This window comes from Pan paniscus, chromosome 11, assembly GCF_029289425.2.
Source record: "Pan paniscus chromosome 11, NHGRI_mPanPan1-v2.0_pri, whole genome shotgun sequence".
Taxonomy (NCBI): domain Eukaryota; kingdom Metazoa; phylum Chordata; class Mammalia; order Primates; family Hominidae; genus Pan; species Pan paniscus.
This window is the reverse complement of record NC_073260.2, coordinates 10,847,993-10,872,491: the sequence shown is the minus strand read 5'-3', so window position 1 is coordinate 10,872,491 and position 24,499 is coordinate 10,847,993. Positions and strand designations below refer to the sequence as shown.

The window sequence follows — 24,499 nt, the reverse complement described above, 5'->3', positions numbered from 1 at the left end:
TTTTCTCTGGGCTTATGAAGGGGATCTGTGGGTCTGAGAGGGAAAGAGGGTGAACAAGATGTCCCTCCCTCAAGGGATACTTTGTTCAGGTGCCAAAGAAAAATAGGGACAGTCACAAAGACATAGCCCAGTGAGAAAATGGGCCAGGGTGGGAGCAGGAAGTTCAGGCAAGAGGAAACCCAAATGGCTCATATGAGAGGATGCTAATCCTCACTGGTAATTAGAGAAGTGCAAATGAAACCAGCAGGAGTGCTGTTGGCAGATACTGGCAACAGAGGCAGAGGTTGGCTGCTGCCTGGTACTGGTGAGTGCAGGGAAGTGAGTCCTCCCACATCCTGCTTGTAGCCCAGTGAATTGGTGCAGGCATTTAGCAGGGCATTTCAGCCACAAATCTCAGACCTTCCGACCTGGCCATTCCTCTTCTTGGTATCATCCCTAGAGAGGCACTTTGTATATGCCCAGCAACGTCTATTGCTGCAGTGTTTGTAGTTGCAAAACATGGGAACAGCCTCATTGTCCAGAGGTTGTGGGGAGAGGTTAAAAATGGCAGTGGCATATTAGAGACACGGAGAGGTTCCACATGCCATGGCATATTAGAGACAGAAAGCAGATCAGTGGTTGCTAGGGGCAGGAGTGGGAGGGAATGGGAATGGCTGCTTAATGGTACAGGGTTTCTTTTTTGGGTGATGAAAATGTTGTGGAGCTAGATAATGGTGATGGTTGTACAGTATTATGAATATACTAAATGCCACTGAATTTTACACTTAAAAATGGTTAGCCAGGTGTGGTGGCACACACCTGTGGTCCCAGCTGCTGAGGAGGCTGAGGTTGGGAGGATCACTTGAGTCCAGGATATCAAGGTTGCAGTGAGCTATGATCCATGATTACAACATGCACTCCAGCTTGGGTGACAGAGCTAGACTGTGTCTCTAAAAGAAATAAAAAGGTTAAAACGACAAGTTTTATGTTACATATATTTTACCACAATTTTTAAAAGTTAATAATGGAATATACCAAAGCCATTTAATTGTATACTTTATTTTTTCTTCTAGCTTTATTGAGGTATATTTGACACACAGAAGTAGTATACATTTTAAGATGTTCATCGTGATGATTTGATACCCATATACATTGTAAAGTGACCACCTCAATCAAGCTGATTAACACATCCATCACGTCACATGGTTACCTTTTTTTGTGTGTGTGGTGACAACACTTAAGATCTCCTAGCAGATTTCAAGTATATAATACATCATTAATTATAGTCACCATGCTGTACACTTTAAATGGTGTTCAAATTTATATCTCAATAAAGCTGTTTTTAAAAATCAAGTAACAGCTGGGCATGGTGGCTCACGCCTGTAATCCCAGCACTTTGGGAGGCCAAGGCGGGCGGATCACCTGAGGTCAGGAGTTTGAGACCAGCCTGGCCAACATGGTGAAACCCTGTCTCTGCTAAAAATACAAAAATTAGCTGGGCGTGGTGGCAGTTATCTGTAATCCCAGCTACTCGGGAGGCTGAGGCAGGAGAATTGCTTGAACCTGGGAGGCGGAGGTTGCAGTGAGCCGAGATCGTGCCATCGCACTCCAGCCTGGGGGACAAGAGCGAGACTTCCTCTCTAAAAAATAAAAAAAATTAAAAAAAATTAACACATAAATACAATATGATATTATTTTCGTAAAGTTACACATGAATCCCTTTCCCCTTCCCCCAGAGACAAACAGTATTTCTCTTGATGCAGCAAAATGCTGTTTCATTACAGAGAAACAGTATTTCAATACAGTATTGAATTCTGTACAGTATTTTCAATACAGAGAAATACAGTATTTCTCTGTAGATGCAGAGAAAAAGGATGGGAAGGATACTCCTCAAACTAATAGCAGTAGGGTAGGGTTTGGAGGTGGGTACAGGAGGAACTGTAGCTTTATTAGCATTCACTATTTTATAGTGAGAATATGTTCACATTACTTTTCAAATTAGAACTACAGTTTTTTGGGCCAGGTGTGGTGGCTCACACCTGTAATCCCAGCACTTGGGGAGGCCAAAGCAGGCAGATTGTTTGAACCCAGGAGTTCAAGAGCAGCCTGGGCAAACAGGGAGACCCTCCAACTCTACAAATAATAATAATGTTTAAAAAGTCGGGCATGGTAGTGCATGCTTGTGGTTCCAGCTACTTGGGAGGCTGAGATGGGAAGATGGCTTGAGCCCAGAAGGACCAGGCTGCAGTGAGCCATGATTGCACCACTGCACTCCAGCCTGGGCAACAGAGTAAGACTCTAAAAAAAAAAAAATACAATTGTTGGAAAAGGTAAAGAATCAATAAAATGTAGACATCTGGGTTTATTGCTTAATGACTTGACTTTTTCCTTTGCCTTTCTTTGAAGGATTCTGAAAGACTAATGGAGCAACAAGGAGCACTGCTGAAACGGCTGGCGGAGGCTGACTCAGAGAAAGCGGTAACTAAGGCTGCCCTTGTCTACTCTAGTGGGTACAGGTGGCAAGAGTGTCATTCCACTACAAAGTGTAGAGGTGCTTGGATCAAGGCAGGAGGGCTGGATCATTTCGCTAGGTCTTAGTTTCACGATCTGTAAAATGGGCTGATGTCCTCCTGTCACGCTTGTTCTGATAGGCTTGTCTAGTTAGTTACTTGAGACCTTGAGCCACAAAGCTGGACACCAACATAGAGAGGGTAATGATGATGTTGGATTTGTAAATCATCCGTGTCTGTTAAAGCTGGATTTCCATCAAATTTGTATTATGGATTCAAAGCCATCAAAAAGTACACACCTTTGGACACAGTAATCCTAATTCTAGGACTCTCTCCCAAAGCAGCGTGTTCCAAAGTCTGTTCATGGAACCCTAAGTTCCTCAAGATGTTAATGAGTGCAAGAAACCGAAGGGGAGGTTCCATAGCCAGTTAAATTTGGGAAACCATAGGCTGGCCTGAACATGAAGTTCGACAGCTTCTTTCAAGACTTTTTTGGAGTGTCTGCTGTATTAATGCTTTTGTAAGTCTTCAAGAGAGGGGAGGGAGACGGAGGCCCAGTTTCCCAAGGTGTGGCCTGTGGCCTCTGATGCTTAGTTGAGGAAGGAGTGGAGATGCAGCAAGCTTGGCGATAATGCCTAAACATGCATTCCCAGCTCAGGAACCCTTGTTATGATATACATCAGTAACTTGAACCGTCAAGCAACTCTTTCAAAAGACACAGAAGATTTAATCACATTATGGTAAACATGAGATTTTAGGCTGTGGAACGAAGTAGGCATATGACTTTTTTTTTTTTAACGGTGCTGAGCATATGAGTTTTAATGTGCATTAACTGGTTATCTCTGCATGGGGGGTTACGGGGTTTCTTTGGAGGATTTTTTTGGTGTGTTCTTAATGTTTTCTACAGTTAACATTGCTGTTCTTAAATTGCAAAATAAATACATGTTCATTGTTTTAAAAAAATGTTTTAATGCATATGTTAGGTGCTTCCTACCAGAATCTCTGACATGGGCCAATGTATGTAGGACCTTGGGCCCCAGTGGCCAGGTACTCACAAATCTCTCTCCTTCCTGGGCCGGGCCTCTTTGCCCTTCCCAGGGGCACCTGACAGCCTGTGTTCTCTCCCAGCGCCTGCTGTTACTGCTGCAAGACAAGGACAAGGAGGTGGAAGAGCTCCTTCAGGAAATACAATGTGAGAAGGTAGTGTGCTTTTTTTTTTTTTTTTTTTTTTTTTTAGACGGAGTCTCGCTCTGTCGCCAGGCTGGAGTGCAATGGTGCGATCTCAGCTCGCTGCAACCTCTGCCTCCCGGATTTGAGTGATTCTCCTGCCTCAGCCTCCCGAGTAGTAGCTGGGACTACAGGCGTGCGCCACCACGCCCAGCTAATTTTTGTATTTTTAGTAGATACGGGGTTTCACCATGTTGGCCAGGATGGTCTTGATCTCTTGACCTCGTGATCTGCCTGCCTCGGCCTCCCAAAGTGCTGGGATTACAGGCATGAGCCACTGCGCCCAGCCGCAGTTGTGCATTTTTATGAGCCAGTAGAATATAATGGATATGCAGAGAGCTGGGTTCAAATCCTGTCTTTGGGCCAGGTGCAGTAGCTCTTGTCTGGCACTTTTTCGAGACCAGCCTAGGCCACTCCCTAGCACTTTGGGAGGCCAATGCAGGAGGACTGATTGAGGCCAGGAGTTTGAGACTGTCCTGGGCAACACAGGGAGACCCCATCTCTACAAAATAAAAATAAAAATTAAAAAATCAGCCAGGTGTGGTGGCATGCACCTGTAGTTCCAGCTACTCTGGATGCTGAGATGGGAGGATCACTTGAGCCTGGGAGACTGAGGCTGCAATGAGTCATGGTCACGCCATTGCACTCCAGCCTTGGCAACAGAGTGATACCCTGTCTCAAAAAAAAAAAAAAAAAATTATTGACTGCGCGCGGTGGCTCACGCCTGTAATCCCAGCACTTTGGGAGGCCGAGGCAGGTGGATCACTTGAGGTCAGGAGATCGAGACCAGTCTGGCCAACATGGTGAAACCCTGTCTCTACTAAAAATACAAAAAACTAGCCGGTTTTGATGGCACGTGACTGTAACCCCAGCTACTCAGGAGGCTGAGGTGGGAGAATTGCTGGAGCCCAAGAGGTGGAGGTTGCAGTGAGCTGAGATTGCACCACTGCACTCCAGCCTGGGAAACGGAGCGAGACTCCGTATGAAAAAAACAAACAAAAAATTGTGCCTCCATCACTTTTTCCGTCTCCCCACAGGCTCAAGCAAAGACAGCCTCTGAGCTTTCTAAATCCATGGAGTCCATGCGTGGGCATTTGCAGGCACAGCTTCGGTCCAAAGAGGCTGAGAACAGTCGCCTGTGCATGCAGATTAAGGTACCTATTGGCCCCACAAGTGGGGAAAGAGGAGGCAAGGGCCTGCCAATTTGATGGTAGTGGCCTGGCCCAGATATCACACTCAGGAAGTGTGCCTCCAAAGGTTTCTGAGGCAGCTGATGACAAAATACTCAGGCCTCAGAGACATTCCAGGACAGTGGCAAGAGCAATGGACAGAGACCCAGGAGGTGTTGGGCATCCTTCCCAACAGTGACGGGGTTGCGTGCCATGCCCCCAGGCCTATCACTTAATCCCCTAGGCCCTCAGTTCTCCTCATTACCCAAGGGAAAGGGATGGTCTCTTTGTAGCCCAGGGATCCTCTGAGGTCATACTCTGCTGAGTGACCAAGGAACTATCTCTGACCACAAGGCTGGGAGTTCAGGGAAGGATTCCAGAGCAGTTCTGACCTAATATCAAGACCCCATGGGCTGAGAGATCCAGGGAGGTGTCGTGGGGAGCTGGGAGGGACTGTGTCTCTGGTCCGAGTTAGGGGAGCCTCTCACACAGCTAAGCACTTTTTTCTGTCTTCCTCGTTTCCTCTTTGCTCTTGCCTTTTCCTCCCTTTCTCCTTCACCCTCTGCTTTGCCTTCCCACAACCTCCTTGTCTCTCTTCTCCCTCTCTGTCTCACCCCTTCCCCCTTCCAGAATCTGGAGCGCAGCGGGAATCAGCATAAGGCAGAAGTGGAGGCCATCATGGAGCAGCTGAAGGAGTTGAAGCAGAAGGGAGACCGAGACAAAGAGAGCTTGAAGAAGGCCATCCGAGCCCAGAAGGAGCGAGCCGAGAAGAGCGAGGAATATGCTGAGCAGCTGCACGTGCAACTCGCCGACAAGGTCGCAGGCCTGCGGTGCCCAGCTCCTCACCTGCCCTGAGGAGGGCTGGGTGATGGCAGAGGGGTGGTCAGCCAGATGGGTAGTAGGGAGGGGTGGGTGGATGAGGGATGGTAGTGGTGGAAAGGATAGATGGCTGGGGAGGAGGGAGAGGGAGTTAAGGGGATCAAATGGGTAAAAGCTGGAGGGATGGGTGGCTGGAGATGATTGGAGGCTTTGTAGGAGAGTTCAGCCACATCAGCTTTGTGGGTGAGAATAATGGTTAAGGAAGGATTTACAAACAGGATGCATTTGATTGCTAGAAATCTGGGGAGCACTAGCTGGGCTCCCACTGTCGCTTCCAGCGCCCTCTAGAAAGGTGAATTCCAGAATGAGGTTTAGGTTACCAGGGTGAGAAACCACCTAGGATGAGCCCGCTCCCAGCTCCTGGCAGCCTCACCACTGACACTAGGCTAACAGGCCCTTTTGTCCCGTGTTCCCAGGATCTTTATGTCGCAGAAGCTTTATCCACTCTGGAGTCCTGGAGGAGCCGCTACAACCAAGTTGTAAAAGAAAAGGGAGACCTCGAGCTGGAAATTATTGTCCTGAATGAGTACGTCTTAGAGTAGGAGAGGGAACGTGGCGCTGTTGAGGGACTTGGGTGTGCAGGTGGGAGGGGCCTAGTGGCTCAGGGAAGGCCACGTGGCTGCTGTTTGTACTCTCCGGGTTGGGGGCTGCACTGGGCTGTGATGTGGGCAGCCCTGAGCTGGACTTTCTGGTTGGAGCTGGGGTGCAAGCTCTGGCCCTAGTCCTGGGGTCCTACCCTTCTGTCAGGCACTGGCTAGGGGCCGGGTCTTTCTGGTCAGAGGTGTGGGTCTGACTTCATCACCTGGGCCTGATCCTGTCCTTCGTCTACACAGCATTTGAAATGGGCACCGTGGTGTCCTCATTCCTTTTGGGGAATGGGGCAGATGGTGACCCAAGTGTCTTCTCTCTGTTGTCTGTCCAGGGACAGCAGCTGTTTGCCAGTGCCTGCCAGTCAGTAGGTCAGTGGTATGGCATGGGAGTAGGGGGCAAAAGTGGCCTCAAGTTGCAAGTGACTGAGCTGACACCTTTCTTGCCACTGGCGAACTGTGAATAGTGACCATTGCGTCATTCTCCTTTTTTCCTTCATTTATTGGAAAAACATATATTGAGCATCTACCATATACCAAGCTGCTGTGTGCTGGCCATCAGGGTTACAGCAGTAAGAAGACAAATGCATTCCCTGCCCTCTACTCTGTAGAGGAGATAGGGCTACAAGAGGCATGGACTCCCTGGACTAAGGATAGGTCATGGGGGAGCTCATTTAATCTCCCAGGTCAGGAAAGTCTCTTACTGTATTCAACTCAACTTAGCAAACATGTTCTGAGAACTCACTATGTGCCAGGCTCTATGCCAGCTGCTGTCCTTAGGGAGTTCTCTGTCTAGTGGGAGAACATAGATACCTAAGACAGAAGCATACATGGTACAGGGGAGGGGTCAGGGACAAGATGTCTTGAAGTCTGAACTGGGTTTTTAAGTGTGAGTAGGAGTTTGCCAGGTAAACTGGAGTTGCCAGCAAACTGATGTGTTTGCTTGGGCCTAGTCAGTGTTCAGTGGTGGACTGTAATTGGTCAATACTGAGAGCACATATTGTGCAAAGGGTTTTTGATGGGTCTGTGGTCAAGATAGAGGAGTAAGCACCTGTGAGCCCCAGGGCTCCTCTTGAGGCCACAGTCTCTGCTCTTTGACTGATGATAGCCTTGCTGAGTGACTGAGGCAGCAGCAGGGAGCAGAAGGGACTGGGGGTGGGGCAGGCAGCTGACTTCTAAGTTGGCGTCTTTCTCTCTATTTGTGCCTTTTACCCACACCACACTCATTGCCGTTCCTGCCTGTGTTAGGTGAGTGTTCATATGTGAATGAGCAATCATGGCACCAGCCCCCTGCTGGGGGTACAAAAGCCCAGGGTGCTCAGGGCCCTGCTGGAGAGGAATGCCTGGGTGATAATCCCTGACCACCAGCCTGGGAGTCCAAGAAGGGATTCCAGAAGCATCTGTCCTAACACCAAGACCTGATAGGCAGAGAGATTCCAGGAGGTGTCATAGGGAGTTGGGAAGGGATCATGTCTCTGGTCCTTGCCTTCAAAGGGTATCTTGGCCTTATGAGAGGATCAAGATGGGTACACATCCCTCTCTCTCTCTCTCTCTCTCTTTTTTTTCTTAATGGAGACAAGGTCTTGCTCCTTCACCCAGGCTATAGTGCAGTGGCACCAGCATAGCTCACTGCAACCTTCAACTGCTGGGCTCAAGCAATCCTCCCGCCTTGGCCTCCCAAAGCACTGGGATTACAGGTGTGAGCTGCCATACCCAGCCCACACTTCTCTTAATAAGTCATTGCTTATTGTTGAATTGTAGATGGTTTCTTGGAGGGGGAGGTATGGGAGACACATCTTAACGGACATTGTTCAGAGGTGGGACAGGCATGGGAGTACCACAGCAGCAATGCCAAGGCAGGGCAGCAGAGTTGCTTCTCAGTGTGGAGATTGGGGTGCAGGCAGGCAGTATATCGAGTGATGAGAACGCTTGGTCCCACACCACACAAAGACCTGGGTTCTTCAGAACCTGTGTAATTGGCCGGGTGCGGTGGCTCACACCTGTAATCCCAGCATTTTGGGAGGCCGAGGCGGGCAGATCACGAGGTCAGGAGATCGAGACCATCCTGGCTAACACGGTGAAACCCCGTCTCTACTAAAAATACAAGAACTTAGCCGGGCGTGGCGGTGGGCGCCTGTAGTCCCAGCTACTCGGGAGGCTGAGGCAGGAGAATGGCATGAACACGGGAGGCGGAGCTTGCAGTGAGCCGAGATCGCGCCACTGCACTCCAGCCTAGGTGACAGAGCGAGACTCCATCTAAAAAAAAAAACAAAAACAAAACAAAAAAAAACACACATACACACAAACAAACAAACCTGTGTAATTGATTCTCTCTGTCTGCTTTCACTTTGTGATCTTCCAGCCGGGTAACAGATCTTGTAAACCAACAACAAACCCTGGAGGAGAAGATGCGGGAAGACCGGGATAGCCTGGTGGAGAGACTACACCGTCAGACTGCTGAGTATTCTGCATTCAAGCTGGAGAATGAGAGGCTGAAGGTTCGCAGTGAGAGCTGGGGACCAGGCAGCTGGGTGGGGCCCAGCGAGCTGATGAGGGGTCTTGTCTTACGTGGGCCTGGGGGCATCTTGTCTAAGAGGGAGTCAGAAAAGCCTGGATTTGACCAGGCATGGTGGCTTAGGCCTGTAATCCCAACACTTTGGGAGGCCAAGGCAGGTGGATCACTTGAGCCTAGTTCGAGACCAGCCTGGGCAACATGGCAAAATCCTGTCTCTGCAAAACATACAAAAAGTAGCCAGGCGTGGAGGCATGCGCCTGTAGTCCCAGCTACTCGGGAGGCTGAGTTGGGAGAATCGCTTGAGCCTGGGAGGTTGAGGCTGTGGTGAGCCGAGATCGCCCCACTGCACTCCAGCCTGGAAAACAGAGAGAGACTCTGTGTCAAAAAAGAAAAGAAAGCCTGGATTCAAGTTCTTACTCTGCCGCTTCCTGGCTGTAGGACCTGAGTGAAAAACATTCCATGCCTCTTCCTTAGGTAGAGGAAATGAAGTCCTTGTGAGAATGTGGTAACGCATGTGAAATGCTTAACATGGTGCACTCAGCCTGCGCACATGAGATAGAACTCATTTGAGGTTAACGTGGGCTCTCCTGGGGGCCTGCTGGGCCCCTTCACAGGCATTAATTCTCACTTAAACTGTCCAACCTGCCAGTAACATGATGATTATCTCCATTTGAAATGAGAATAAGGGGCCGGGCTCACGTCTGTAATCCCAGCACTTTGGGAGGCTGAGGCAGGCGGATCACCTGAGGTCAGGAGTTCAAGACCAGCCTGGCCAACATAGCGAAACCCTGTCTGTACTAAAAATACAAAAAAAATTATCTGGGCATGGTGGTGTGTGCCTGTAATCCCAGCTACTCAGGAGGCTGAGGCAGGAGAATTGCTTGAGCCCGGGAAGTGGAGGTTGCAGTGAGCCGAGATTGCGCCACTGCACTCCAGCCTGGGCAACAGAGCGAGACTCCGTCTCAAAAGAAAATAAAAGAAATGAGAATAAGGAAACTGAGGCTGAGAGAGAAGTCAAGTGTCTTGCCAAGATTTTGCCCTAGGAAGTATCAGAGTTGAGATTTGAACCCGAGTCTGACTCGAGCCCTAGCTCTTAAACTCACCATACCCACTTCCAGCCTGCCAGGAGTGAGAGGCACCTGAGCAGAGGTTGACATTTCAGAGACAGGTTTTATCTTGCTCTTTTGTTGATCTGGGCAATAACATCTAGCTTTATTTTTTCACTGATTTTGTTTTTTCTTGTTAAGATTGATTTTAAGGAAGAATAACACATGGAAAAGTACACAGATCCTAGAATTTTCATAAAGTGAATATACTTTGTCCATCACTCACTCTGATTGAACCTTGCCTGCACCCTAGTGACCTTTCTTGTTACTAATACCCCTGTAAAGGTAACTGCTAGCCCATCTCCTGCTAGCAAATTAGTTGCCTGCTTTTAACTTTAGAGATTTGAATAGTTTGAATATCCTTGGGCCTGGCTTCTACTCCGCAAGTTTGTTGAGTCAGCCCCATTGTTTGGAGCAGTTTATTCGTCCTCAGCGCTCTAGGGTATGCCATTATATGAACACACCACAGTATATTTGTCCATTCTGCTGTCAGTGGACATTTGGGTTTCCATAGTGTTGCTGTGAACATCTTTGTATGTCTTTAGGTGTACACATTTGGTGCGTCTTTATTGTTTATATACCTTGAAGTAGAATTGCCAGGTCATCATGGGGTGTGCATTAAGTCCATATTTGGTAGATGTCACTGAATAGTAAAGTGTGTCACTGAGTAGTAAAGTAGTTACTGGTAGATGTTACTGAATAGTAAAGTAGTTGAACAAATCTCCACACCTGTCAGTGGTGAGTAAAAGGATAACAGTTGCTCCTTGCCTCCTTGGCAACGCTTGGTAGCTTGGTATTGAGTGTCTATTTTATGTTAGCTACTCCGGTGGGAGTGTAGTAGTATCTCATTTGTATAGTGTAATTGTCGGATAAATTAAAAATAACATGCACGTCTTAACAGTTATTTAGGAGGCCAGCCATGGTGGCTCACACCTGTAATCTCAATGTGAGAGGACTGCTTGAGGCCAGGACTTCTAGACCAGCCTGGGCAACCCCAGCAAGACCCCATCTCTGCAAAAAAAATTTAAAAGCCAACAACTGTTTAGGGGATTAGTTATAGTATGGTGCATCTGTATAGTGTATTACAGTGTGGTCATTCAAAATGATGTTTGTAGAAGTATATTTTCCTAGTATAATTTTTTTTTTTTTTTGAGACAGAGTCTTGCTCTGTTGCCCAGGCTGGAGTGAAGTGGCATGATCTCAGCTCACTGCAACTTCCACCTCCCAGGATCAAGTGATTCTCCTGCCTCAGCCTCCCAAGTAGCTGGGATTACAGGCATCTGCCACCATGCCCAGCTAATTTTTTGTATTTTTAGTAAGAGACAGGGTTTCACCACGTTGGCCAGGCTGGTCTCGAACTTCTGACCTCAGGTGATCAACCTGCCATGGCTTCCCAAAGTGTTGGGTTTACAGGTGTAAGCCACCACGCCTGGCCTTTCCTAGTATAATTATAAAAGTTAAATATGCTCATAGTAAAAATTCAAAACATTACAGAAATGTGATGTAGACATGAAGATCTTCGCTAGCCATGAACATATATTTTTCTAGATTTTCCCCCAGTACTAACATATCAAGCACACACACATCCACTCATCCATCCATTATTCTGTCACTTGCTTTTCTGATTTAACTATATTTACAGACATCTGTTAAGGTTGGTTTTTTGAGCTTTATCTCTCTTTTAAGTGACTACTAGTTACTTTATTCATTTGATACACCATGATTTATATTGTCCCATTTAAGATGAATATTTGGGTTATAGGAAGACATTTATTTATTTATTTATTTATTTTTTTAAAATTTCCCACCTGCATTATAAGTTGAGAGGACATTCATTGACTTGAGAGAAGTTCACAACATAATTTTTTTTTTAAATATATTTTTGGTAGAGATGGCGTTTTACCATGTTGGCCAGGCTGATCTCAAACTCCAGACCTCCAGGCTGGAGTGCAGTGGTGCAATCTCAGCTCGCTGCAACCTCCACCTCCCTGGTTCAAGTGATTCTTCTGCCTCAGCCTCCCAAGTAACTGGGACTACAGGCACACGCCAGCACGTCCAGCTGATTTTTGTATTTTTAGTAGAGATGAGGTTTCACCATATTGGCCAGGCTGGTCTCGAACTCCTGACCTCGTGGTCCGCCCAACCTTGGCCTCCCAAAGTGCTGGGATTACAGGTGTGAGCCACCACATCCGGCCCACAACATATTGTTAATTTTAAAAGTGTGTTACAGCTAGATGTGGTGGCTCACGCCTATAATCCCAGCACTTTGGGCGGCCGAGGTGGGCGGATCACTTGAGGTCTGGAGTTTGAGATCAGCCTGGCCAACATGGTAAAACCCCATCTCTACCAAAAATATAAAAAATTAGCCGGAGGGCGGGTGGTGGTGTGTGCCTGTAATCCCAGCTACTCTGGAGGCTGAGGCAGGAGAATAGCTTGAACCTGGGAGGTGGAGGTTGCATTGAGCCAAGGTTGTGCCTTTGCACTCCAGCCTGGGTGACAGAGCGAGACTCCATCTCAAAAAAAAAATAAACAAATAAAAAGTATGTTACATACAACCTGGCAGATCCCATGGTGGGGAAAAAGTATGTTGCATAGCAGTAAGTATAGTATAGTCTCATTCTTTTTGACAGAAACGAAAAAGTTACGCAGCTATAGATATATAGCCATATCCAAGTCGTTAAGCATTAGGATTAGTGTGTCTTGGTTTTATCCCCATTTTCTTTTTTTTTTTTTTTGAGACGGAGTCTTGCTCTGTCGCCCAGGCTGGAGTGCAGTGGCACGATCTCGGCTTACTGCAAGCTCCGCTTTCGGGTTCATGCCATCCTCCTGCCTCAGCCTCCCGAGTAGCTGGGACTACAGGCGCCCGCCACCACGCCCGGCTAATTTTTTGTACCTTTAGTAGAGACAGGGTTTCACTGTGTTAGCCAGGATGGTCTTGATCTCCTAACCTTGTGATCCGCCCACCTCGGCCTCCCAAAGTGCTGGGATTATAGGCGTGAGCCACCGCGCCCGGCCTGGTTTTATCTCCATTTTCTTTAATGATTATATATTGCTTTTGGATTAAGAAAAAACAGAAGTCATTTATTTGCATCTCTATTCACTTGAGGTGGTAACATTAGGAGTCTTACCTGCTTCTCGGTGCTTCTCTCAGGGAAAGTGCTTTGTGGGTTAGAGTAGGGGGCCTTTCCTTTTCTGGTTCTTTGGATAGAGTTGAGGGTAGGAGGTCCACCTGAAGCAGAACCTTCCTGTGGGTTACTCATGAGCCATCCCTTCCAGGCCAGCTTTGCTCCAATGGAGGACAAACTCAACCAGGCACACCTCGAGGTCCAGCAGCTGAAGGCCTCAGTGAAGAACTATGAGGGGATGATTGACAACTATAAGAGTCAGGTAGGCCTCACTGGGGCCCTGGCCCTTCTGAGCAGTGCCCACCCTGCCCCCATCAGACTGGGGGCTCCCTACTAGGCCACTTCCAGGAAGGGTTGGGTATGGAAGATGGTTTTCACCAAAACGTGGCTCTACCTAAGATGAACCACAGTGTTGTTGGTCCCTAGGTGATGAAGACCAGATTGGAGGCTGATGAAGTAGCTGCCCAGCTAGAACGCTGTGACAAAGAGAACAAGATCCTTAAAGATGAGATGAACAAAGAGATTGAGGCGGTACTGCTTTCCTTCCTTGCTTTCTTCTCCTACCCAATTCCATATCTAACTCAATGACTGTGAATCTGTTCCCCTTGTTTGCCTTTGACCCTACCTGATTTGGGCAACAAAGGTGAGCTCATTTTCTCATTGGTGGGCTCATCCACTCTACCCTGTGCCTCTCTCTCCTTTGTCTCTTTCTTGTTTCCTCTCTTCTCTCTCTCATGCTGCTGCTTTGTCTTTTTTTTCTTTTTTTTTCTCTCGGTTTTCTTCTACCTCCTTTTCAATTTTCTTAAAATAACAACAACAAAAAAACTCTCCTGGCTGGGCACGGTCTCTCACACCTGTAATCCCAGCACTTTGGGAGACTGAGGCAGGCAGACTGAGGTTGGGAGTTCGAGACCAGCCTGACCAACATGGTGAAACCCCTGTCTCTACTAAAAATACAAAATTAGCCGGGTCTGGTGGCGCATGCCTGTAATCCCAGCTACTCGGAAGGCTGAGGCAGGAGAATCGCTTGAACCCAGGAGATGGAGGTAGCAGTGAGCCGTCATTGTGCCACTACGCTCTAGCCTGGGCAACAAGAGTAAAACTCTGTCTCAAAACAAACAAACAAACAAACAAACAAACAAAAAACCTCATGCTTGGAGCATCCAAGTAGACAGAAATCTACAGTTATGCCAGGTCTTTGGCATGCCTATTTCATTCTCTATGGTGTCCTTATTTTGTACCAGCCAGAAAATATGTCTCCCATCCTCTTCCCAAAGAGCCTTATTCTTCTACAGATGGTTTGGCTGATTAGAGCAGCGGGATTATCTTAATGGTTACCTTGGAGATGGGCTGAGTCCAGGCTCAGCCACTAATTTGTTTCATAACCTTGGGCAAGTCAAGCCCCTCTCTGGTCCTCAGTCTCCATGTTAAGTACAAGGATGGACTTAGACCAGATATTTCTCCCTTTCCCTCTGACCTGTAGCATTGTGACTGCTTTCCTAGGGGCTTTAGAGTTAGACTTTTTAAATTTATTTTATTTTTTTTGAGACAGAGTCTTGCTGTGTCACCCAGGCTGGAATGCAGTGGTGTGATCTCAGCTCACTGCAACCTCCACCTCCCGGGTTCAAGCGATTCTCCTGCCTCAGCGTCCCAAGTAGCTGGGACTACAGGCGTGTGCCACCATTCCCAGCTAATTTTTGTATTTTTAGTAGAGACGGGGTTTCACCTTGTTGGCCAGGGTGGTGTCGAACTCCTGACCTCAAATAATCTGCACCCCTTGGCTTTCCAGAGTGCTAAGATTACAGGTGTGAGCCACTGCACCTGGCTTGGAGTTAGACTAGACTTTAATCCTGTGTTTACCAGTTTTTAGCTGAATGACCTTGGGCAAATGACTTAGCTCTCTTGATGCTTACTATACTTATATGGGGACAGCATCACCTGTTTTACAGATTGTCTGAATTAAATGAGCAAGTGTGCAGAGAGCCCCTGGTACAATGCCTGGGTCTTGGTGTTTACTGTGTGGTTGCCATTGTTACGGGATAACTAAATGAATGGCAAGCCACCTGCTCAATGGCCAGCGGGGAGTGTAGGCCACACTTCTGCTGTGGATTTTGCGGGATCCTCCACTGGGGACTGTGTCAGCCCTGCCCTAACTCTAAAGGACTCTGTGGAGCCAGGCCTTTCCTAACTGTGGGTCTTTCCTTCCTGCTTCAGGCACGAAGGCAGTTCCAGTCTCAGCTGGCTGACCTGCAGCAGCTCCCTGACATCCTGAAGATCACGGAGGCGAAGCTGGCTGAGTGCCAAGACCAACTGCAGGGCTATGAGCGGAAGAACATCGACCTCACAGCCATCATATCAGACCTGCGCAGCCGGGTAAGGGACTGGCAGAAAGGGTCCCACGAACTGACCCGAGCAGGGGCCCGCATACCAAGATGAGCTGCACGCCCCCCAAGGGAGGACTACTTCCTTTTTCTTGGCTGCTGCTTTTTAAAAGGAGTGAGCTATCATCAGTGCTGTGAAATAAAAGTCTGGTGTGCCAAATGCCATGTGTTTGCACAAAGTGATTGTAGTTATAGGAGCCGTCACTTGTGTGGAGTCACTGGGCCCTCCTGCTGTTGCCCCCACCCAAGACTGCTGCCTCTGCCTGTGTGCTCCGCAGCTGTCCTCAGCTCCACACCCACAGCTGGGAGATGCCAGCAGACACCGAGCCGTAGAATTTCTTTTTTTCTCTTGCTTTAGCTGCTTCTCCTGACTCTTTAATAGATTCACTGCCTGAGATTCTGTCCTGAAAGAAGCAAGCAGTCCCTTTCTCCCAGAAGCAGTCTGTCTCTGGGTTACTGGAACCATGCCTACGGCCTACAGTGTCCAAGAAATTATATACCACTCATTTGCAACGTGACCTTGGGCAAGGCCCCTTCCCCACTCTTGACGTGTGTACTTGTGATAATTAGAAAAGGGGCTACCATTTTTTGAGCACCTCTTCTGTGTTCCTGCATTCTCTCATTTAATTCCATCAGGAACTCTGTGAGGTGCATGTATTATTTTCCCCATTTTACAGAAAGCAGCCCAAGGCATAGAGAGGAGAAGTAATTCCCTACCATCACAGAGCTAGTACTTAGTAAGCAGGGATTGGAACCCAGCCAGCTCTGTCTGGTTCCCAAGCCCACATTCTCAGTACTGTAACCTTACATTGCCTGCCTTCTCCGTTGAACCTAAGCATTCTCAGGGACTTTGAGCCTTGATAGCTGAGGCTTCTGCATAAAACAGCCCTCTGGGTAAATTCTCAAACTTGCCAACTCGAAAGGATTGACAGATTTCCTGTTGTCTTGCCTGCACTTGTCCCCAGTTAAGAGGAGGTTGAGATCAATAGTACCAGCAACATAACAGGTAAAGCTCTGTGGTTGGTTTGTATGGGCCAGTTAGCCCTGCCAGCTGTTTCTGCCTTCTCATTTCTGTCCTGGATCCTAGTTGGGCCTCTCTGAGTGGCCTCCCCTGATCGAGAAAGCATCTTTGTCATTCTTTAGCATCAAACCTGGTTTCTCCCAGTGTGGGGAGAGCCTTTTGTCTTTGGAGTTGGGCCTAACCTGTCCCTGCTGTCCTTTCTCCTCTAGGTTGTGCATTGAGACTTGGACACCTGCTGAGGGCACTGTGCCCCTTTCCTGGGTGTGGACAACAGGTCATAGGGAAAGGGGAGGGCTCTAGCGGGAAATTCCTTTGTAAACCAGTCTGTGTTCCTGTCATTTTAGATCGAACACCAGGGGGACAAGCTGGAGATGGCAAGAGAGAAACATCAGGCTTCCCAGAAGGAAAATAAACAGCTGAGTCTGAAGGTGGATGAACTGGAGAGGTTAGAGGCACTTGGTCCCATCTCTGTCCTCTTCCTAGGACCTGAGACTTTCAGCCACTTAGCTGTTTTTTGCTTAGTGTGCGGAAGTGTTTGAGGGACTCGAGGCCCTGGAAGGTACTAGGCAGACCTCAGAGGAAAAGCTGCTTCCATTTCAGTGGTAAGCATTGTGGGAGAGAGCAAGGGGGCCTCTCAGCCTGGGGAGACACTCCATGACAGCATGATCAGGATCTGCCCACCTGTAGGCACCACCTGTCCCAAAAGGCATGCCTGGTCCAGGCCTGCCAGGAGGGCCCAGTTTGAATGGAGCAGCCAGTATACTGTGGTGGGGGCACTTCCCCACTCTTTTCTGCCCTTTCTTGCCAGTCACCCTTCCCAAGACCTTTCTGATCTGACCCTTCTCTGTTATTTACGGATTGTTGGAGGCAGTCAGAGGTGAAGGGTACAGCTTTGGGAATCAGAAGCCCTGGCCTTGGGGCCCAGCTCTGCCACTTACCAGCATTGTGATCTTGAGCAAATCATTTAATTCCTTTGAAGCTCAATTTCCTCCTTTTGAGGAAAGGGTCAAGGTAGAGTTTATCTATCTATCTATCTATCTATCTATCTATCTATCTATCATCTATCTATCTATCATGTCACTCTGTCACCCAGGCTGGAGTGCAGTGGTGCAATCTCAGCTCACTGCAACCTCGACCTCCTGGGCTCAAGCAATTCTCCTGCCACAGCCTCCCAAGTAGCTGGGACTACAGGCGTATGCCACCACGCCTGGCTAATTTTTATATTTTTTGTAGAGATGGTGTTTCGCCGTGTTGCCCAGGCTGGTCCTGAACTCCTGGGTTCAAGTGATCCACCCACCTAGGCCTCCTAGAGTGCTGGGAGTACAGGCGGGAGCCACCACACCTGGCTGATAATAATCTTTTCATGGTGGTGGTGTGAGTCTTCAATGATATAATCCTGGTAAAGGTCCTAGCATGTTACCTGGCATAGAGAAGCGCTCAGTATAGCTTAGAACATGTTATTAGTTAGCTGGTATTATCCCAGTTTTAAATATGAGGAAACTGAGCTTGGGGAGGAGTTAAGTGACTTTCCCAGCATCACACTGTTGGTACCTGGCAAAGCATGACTTAGACCCGTGACTGTCTTCCTCGAGAGCTTCTATGAGCATCTCTAAGAGGTAGGCAAGAGACTGGGCGTGGTGTCTCACGCCTGTAATCCCAGCATTTTGGGAGGCCGAGGCGGGCGGATCATGAGGTCAGGAGATCGAGGCCATCCTGGCTAACACGGTGAAATCCCATCTCTACTAAAAAAAAAAATATATATATATATATATATATATATGTATAAAATTAGCCGGGCGCAGTGGCGGGCACCTGTAGTCCCAGCTACTCGGAAGGCTGAGGCAGGAGAATGGCATGAACCCGGGAGGCGGAACTTGCATTGAGCCGAGATAGCGCCACTGCACTCCAGCCTGGGCGAAAGAGCAAGACTCCATCTCAAAAAAAAAGAGGTGGGCAAGAGTCCTCCAGCCCTGGTCCCAGCCTTAGTTTCAGAGGTGAAGGTGCCTGACATCCTAGGAGACCCTAAGTGCCTCAGGTGGCCAGTGCACTTGCAAGGAGGCTACAACCAAGTGGGCTCCTTCCAGGCTCCACCTCTGCTCTGCCCTGCCAGCCTTGGAAATGGCAGCTAGATCCCCCAGGCCCCGCAGAGCTCCTTAAATTGGAAGGCATCCTGGAAGTGCACTGAGGACAGCGTGTGTATATCGGGATGGCCATATTTGCCCTATGGCTGGTCACACAAGATGTTGAGTGGTGTAGCTGAAGTCCCTTTGCTGTGGGAGGCAGCAGTGAACAGCAGAAGTTGTGGGCTTAGGTTTTGGTTACAGACTTGCCAGCTGTGCTGACTTCAGGCCAATGAATTCCCCTCTCTGAGGCTCAGTTTCTTCATTTCTAAAGTGGGGATGATAATGGTACCATTTTTCTGAGCTGCAAGTTGCTGTGTTCCATGTGATGCTATCCACACTTAACAAAGCCCACGGTCAGTCTCTGCTTGCGTTCCCACCCTTCACTCTGTTCTCTAACCAGTTGCTCCAGCTGCACAGTTCTTTGGTCGCCTTGCTGATCTGCAGATTTCTTTGGCTTATTCCTGTGGCTCCTTGGAGATTCTTGGCATGATGAGATCCCCAGTCCAGGAGAGGCTGGCAGCCCCCTGGCGGGGTGGAACATGACAGGTTGGGGTATGCCCAGGATCTGATTGAGTGCTTTCACCTAGGAAACTGGAGGCGACCAGTGCCCAGAATATCGAGTTCCTACAGGTGATTGCCAAGAGGGAGGAGGCAATCCACCAGTCCCAGCTGCGGCTGGAGGAGAAAACACGGGAATGTGGGACCCTGGCAAGGCAGTTGGAGAGCGCCATTGAAGATGCGAGGAGGCAGGTCAGTCCCGATTTCATGAGTGACTAGCTCTGTGACCTTGGGCAAATCACCTAACCTCTCAGCTTATTTCTCCATCTGAAAAATGGGCACACAGTAGTACCCGCTTCATGAATTAGTTGTAAGGATCACATTTTCATTGTAGAGGGCTCAGCACTCGATATCTGATGATTGCTCATTTACTCACTACCCTCTTGAGCCTCACATAGGCTTACCACATCTTAGGTGGTGACTCCTGGAGCACTGGGAAAGGGCAGGCAAAGCTGGGTGGCAGGCATAGTCCCCATAGTTAGTTCCTGCCCCAGCGTTCTAGAGAACACAGTCCACAATGATGTGCAAGTGCTGTCTGCAAGACCAGATAGTGGGCCCAGCCTTCTCTTTGCCAAGTGTTCCGCATGTCCGGTAAACCAGTCTCATGTCTGGGCCTTTGAATGTGCAGGTGGAACAAACCAAGGAGCACGCAGTCTCCAAGGAGCGAGCAGCCCAGAACAAAATCCTGGACCTTGAGACCCAGCTGAGCAGAACCAAAACGGAACTGAGCCAGCTGCGGCGGAGCCGTGATGATGTGAGTCAGGCTGGTGGGCCGGGCTAGGAGAGTGGGCAGCAGACCTAGCTTCTGTGGGGCCTGTGGGCCAAGGTGTTTTGTTGTTACTGTTTTTGTGAATATGACATGGTTTTATTTTTCTCCAATCACTTTCCTATCCCTTAAGGATATCCTGGGTAGATATTTATTTATTTATTTAGAGACGGAGTCTCCCTGTGTCACCCAGGCTGGAACGCAGTGGTACAATCTCAGCTCACTGCAACCTCTGCCTCCTGGTTTCATATGATCCCCACCCCACCCTCAGCCTCCCAAGTAGCTGGGATTACAAGTATGTGCCACCATCCCTGGCTACTTTTTTGTGTGTATTTTTAGTAGAGATGGGGTTTCGCCATGTTGGCCAGGCTGGTCTTCAACTCGTGATCTCAAATGATCTGCCCATCATGGCCTCCCAAAGTGCTGGGATTACAGGCGTGAGCCACTGCACCCAGACTCATGTTTTGTTTTGTTTTGTTTTGTTTTAGACAGAGTTTCACTCTGTCACCCAGGCTACAGTGCAGTGGTGCTGTCATAGCTCACTGCAGCTTCAAACTCCTGGGGTCAAGTAGTCCTCCCACCCCAGCCTCCTGAGCAGCTAGGACTACAGGTGCACACCATCACACCCAGCTAATTTTTGTATTTTTTGTAGAGATAGAGTCTCACTATGTTGCCCATGCTGGTCTTGAACTCCTAGGCCCAAGTGATCATTCCGTCCTGGCCTCCCGAAGTGTTGGGATTATAGGCATGAGCCACTGTGCCTGGCCTTAGAATATTTTCAGAAAGAAACCCCATACCCATTAGAAGTCACTCCACACTCGCCTCCCCAAACCTCCTGGCAACTCCTAAGAAAGTCCCTATGTCTCTATGGATTTCTATTTTGGACACTGCACAGCGGGCCCATGCTCTGTTTCTCCTCGTTAGGCGGACCGCCGCTACCAGAGCCGGCTGCAAGACCTGAAAGATCGCCTGGAGCAGTCCGAGAGCACCAACCGCAGCATGCAGAACTACGTCCAGTTCCTCAAATCATCATACGCCAACGTGTTTGGGGATGGTCCCTATTCCACCTTCCTGACCAGCTCTCCCATCCGCTCCCGATCTCCTCCTGCCTGAGGCCACCTATCGGGGCCTGGAGCCCTGATGGAAGCCATAGGAACTCCAGAGTTGCCAAGCCATAGCTGAGAAGCCTGGTGGTTTTCCTCTCCCAGTGATAAAATGGGTTCAGGGTCTTGTCCTTAGCTACTAGCTCTAGAAAAGTCCCAAAAGCAGCAGAAGGTGAAGCAGGAAGCACTTGGTTTTCTCCTTCCTGATATAGTCACCTGTTGGAAGTGTTAAAATTTCCTCGACAGGCCTTAAATTTACTACTACATTAGGGTACCACATTTTAACTTACCATGACTTTGCTCCTTCCTTTCCTGAGAAAATATTTCCACTGGATTTTTTCCACCAGTCCCCTTACAGCCCTCATTGTTTTAGGAATCTCTCTCAGGTTTTTTCTGACCTAAACCAGCAGGAAGTCGTCCTGGGCTGTAAGCACCATCACTTGCTTTTTTTTTTTCTGATTTCACAAGTGTGGTGTTTTCCCAAGGCTCCCTTCCCAAGCTCAGTGCAAACCTCTCACTCCCAAGTTTCTTTGAGGCCACTTGCCCCCAAGCACTTCATAATAGACCCTCGAGGGCTTGTGTCCATTTGGCCTTTTACAAGTGTAATGCCAATTTCATTGATTTTTGTTTCTTTTTGCCTGATTTGTATCTCCGGAATGCATTTATTCTTGAAATATTTGTGTGATTTTACGAAAAGCTTTTGTAATCAGTTATTTAAGGCTCCATTTGATGATTTCCTTTACCCAACCACTCCTCATCCCTCCTCTAAAAAATGATTAAGTAAAATGCTGCAGGACAGCCAGTAGACATTTTTAAAGTACTTGGTGCCTGAAACATCAGGCTTCTCATTTCATTTTAGCTCAGGTTGGTGCTTTCACATTGTAATCAGTGAACTGTCAGGAGGGAACAAACTGTAAGAAGGATTGCTTGGTGTTTTAGGGTAGATCACTTTAGCTGTTAGGAAGAGGATGGGGTAGTGTACAGTATATATTTTTAAAATGTGAATTGGTTTCTGAATAAGAATCTGGGCCATTTTTGTTCACAATTTTTGTTCATACTGTGCTAACCTCTGCCCTTCTGATTCTAGCTAGTATTGGCCTGGGTGGTCCAGTCTTCTCACCTCTCAGCCACTCTAACTCAACTCTAGAGAATTTCTTCTCTGTTCTTTTTTCTTCTGGAGACAGGTCTCTGTCACCCACACTGAGTGCAATGGCGGGAACATGGCTCACTGCAGCCTTGACTTCCCTAGCTCAAGCAATCCTCCCACCTCAGCCTCCACAGTAGCTGAGAGCACAAGTGTATGCCACCATGCCCATCTAATTTTATTATTTTTTGTAGAGACAGATCTCACCACATTGCCCAGGTTGGTCTTGAATTCCTGGGCCCAAGTGAACCTCTCATTTTGTCCCCCCAGAGTGCTGGGATTACAGCGGTGAGCCACCACGCCCAGCCTTCTCTGTGTTCTTGAATCCACCTAGGCATCTGGATTTCAAAGACCAGAAATCTCTTTTCTCTACCAAATTTTGAGGATATTTATAGTTTCCAGCTTTCAGTTTTTCCAACGAAGGTAATTCCAGCTACCATTGCCAAAAAAACTAAGCCCATTTTCATACTCTTAACGTAAATAGACATGAACTTATAATAGGTGAAAGACCTTCCCGAGAAAGGACAATTGACAAACTTCCACCAGCATGTATATATATCTGTATAACTCATTATTATTTTTGCCAAACTAGAGAAAACTTCAGTGCAGGGCACTGCTATGTAACTGTGGTGTGAGCAACACCTCTCTTGGAGTCCCTTGCTGGGACTCTGGGGACTCTTCCAACAATTTTTCTTTTTAAAATATTTTTATTACAAGAAGTCCAGGGAATTTTTAAAAACTCAGAAAATGAAAAATGTTCACATTGCTCATACTCCAGAGAGAATTCTTCCTACCTCAAACTGAGATCTCACGAGGTAGTGGACAATGGAAGGGTCAGAAAGTCTGGGGTCCCAGTTAGAGCCGTCTCTGGACAATTGTGACTCATTCTATTTTTATTGAGATATAATTCACATAAAATTCACTCTTTTTATTTTTTTGAAACAGGGTCTCCCTCTGTCATCCAAGCTGGTGAGCAGTGGCACAATGATGGCTCACTACAGCCTCAGCCTCCTGGGTTTAAGGGATCTCCTGCCTCAGCCTTCTGAGTAGCTGGGAGCACAGGTGCATGCCACCATGCCTGGCTAATTTTTGGATTTTTTTTTTTGGTAGAGGCAGGTCTCATCATGTTGTCCAGGTTGGTCTCAAACTCCTGGGCTCAAGCAATCCTCCTACCTTGGCCTCCCAAAGTGCTGGGATTACAAGCATGAGCCACCATACCTGGCCTAGAAGTCACCCTTTTAAAGTGTAAATATAGGCCAGGCGTGGTCACTCACACCTGTAATCCCAGCACTTTGGGAGGCCGAGGCGGGTGGATCACCTGAGGTCAGGAGTTCGAGACCAGCCTGACCAACATGGTGAAACCCTGTCTCTACTAAAAATACAGAAATTAGCCGGGAGTGGTGGTGGACGCCTGTAGTCCCAGCTACTTGGTAGGCTGAGGCAGGAGAATCACTTGAACCCAGGAGGTGGAGGTTGCAGTGATCCAAGATCACACCACTGCACTCCTGCTTGGGCAACACGGTGAGATTCTGTCTCGAAAAGATAAAGTGTATATATCATTCAATGGTTTGTAGTATATTCACCAAGTTGTGTAGCCATCACCATTATCTAATTCTAGACCTAGTTTTTTTCTTTTTTCGAAATGGAGTCTCTCTCTGTCACCCAGGCTACAGTGCAGTGGCACCATCTCGGCTCACTGCAGCCTCTGCCTCCAGAGTTCAAGGGATCCTCCTGCATCAGCCTGTGGGGACTATAGGTGCATGGCACTTTGCCTGGCTAATTTTTGTATTTTTTGTAGAGACAGGGTTTTGCCATGTTGCCCAGGCTTGTCTGAAACTCATGACCTCAGGTGATCCGCCCACCTTGGCCTTCCAAAGTGCTGGGATTACAGGCGTGAGCCACACGCCCAGCCAACCGATTTCATCACTCCCAAAAAAGAAACGCCATACCCATTAGCAGTCACTCCCCATTCCCCTCCCCCAGCCCCTGGCAACTAGTCATAAAGTTTCTCTGGCTCTATAGATTTGTCTCTTCTGGATATTTCACATAAGTGGAATTGTCCAACATGTGGCCATTCATGACTGGCTTCTCTCAGCATAATGCTTTCAAGATTGATGTTGCAGCGTATCATCAGCACTTTATTTTTATGGCCCCATAACATTCCATTATATAGATTTGGTGTTTCCTCCTGCCAAACAGGGCTGGTTGGGATTCCAAAGAAGCACTATGGCCGGGCGCAGTGGCTCATGCCTGTAATCCCAACGCTTTGGGAGGTCGAGGTGGGTGGATCAACTGAGGTCAGGAGT

The 24,499-nt window shown here is 48.1% G+C and overlaps 1 protein-coding gene across 20 annotated transcripts in view; it reads left to right on the top strand.

Moving 5' to 3' along the window:
- Positions 1-21,762, top strand: part of ODF2 (outer dense fiber of sperm tails 2) — a 45,922-nt gene extending 24,160 nt beyond the window's left edge. For 17 of the 20 annotated variants that reach the window (XM_055117162.1, XM_003822328.6, XM_008975847.6 and 14 more), the window contains 13 exons: positions 2,386-2,457; positions 3,618-3,689; positions 4,754-4,870; positions 5,516-5,701; positions 6,181-6,290; positions 8,714-8,849; positions 13,249-13,359; positions 13,524-13,628; positions 15,312-15,470; positions 16,844-16,944; positions 19,210-19,372; positions 19,809-19,934; positions 20,871-21,762. In XM_055117162.1, coding sequence (XP_054973137.1) covers positions 2,386-2,457; positions 3,618-3,689; positions 4,754-4,870; positions 5,516-5,701; positions 6,181-6,290; positions 8,714-8,849; positions 13,249-13,359; positions 13,524-13,628; positions 15,312-15,470; positions 16,844-16,944; positions 19,210-19,372; positions 19,809-19,934; positions 20,871-21,059 — 1,647 coding nt within the window. In that variant the 3' untranslated portion in view covers positions 21,060-21,762. Of the gene's footprint in view, positions 1-2,385; positions 2,458-3,617; positions 3,690-4,753; positions 4,871-5,515; positions 5,702-6,180; positions 6,291-8,713; positions 8,850-13,248; positions 13,360-13,523; positions 13,629-15,311; positions 15,639-16,843; positions 16,945-19,209; positions 19,373-19,808; positions 19,935-20,870 lie in introns of those variants that run through there. The other 3 variants (XM_008975879.3, XM_055117167.1, XM_055117168.1) reach the window with 1 other exon arrangement.
- Positions 21,763-24,499: the final 2,737 nt, after the last annotated feature.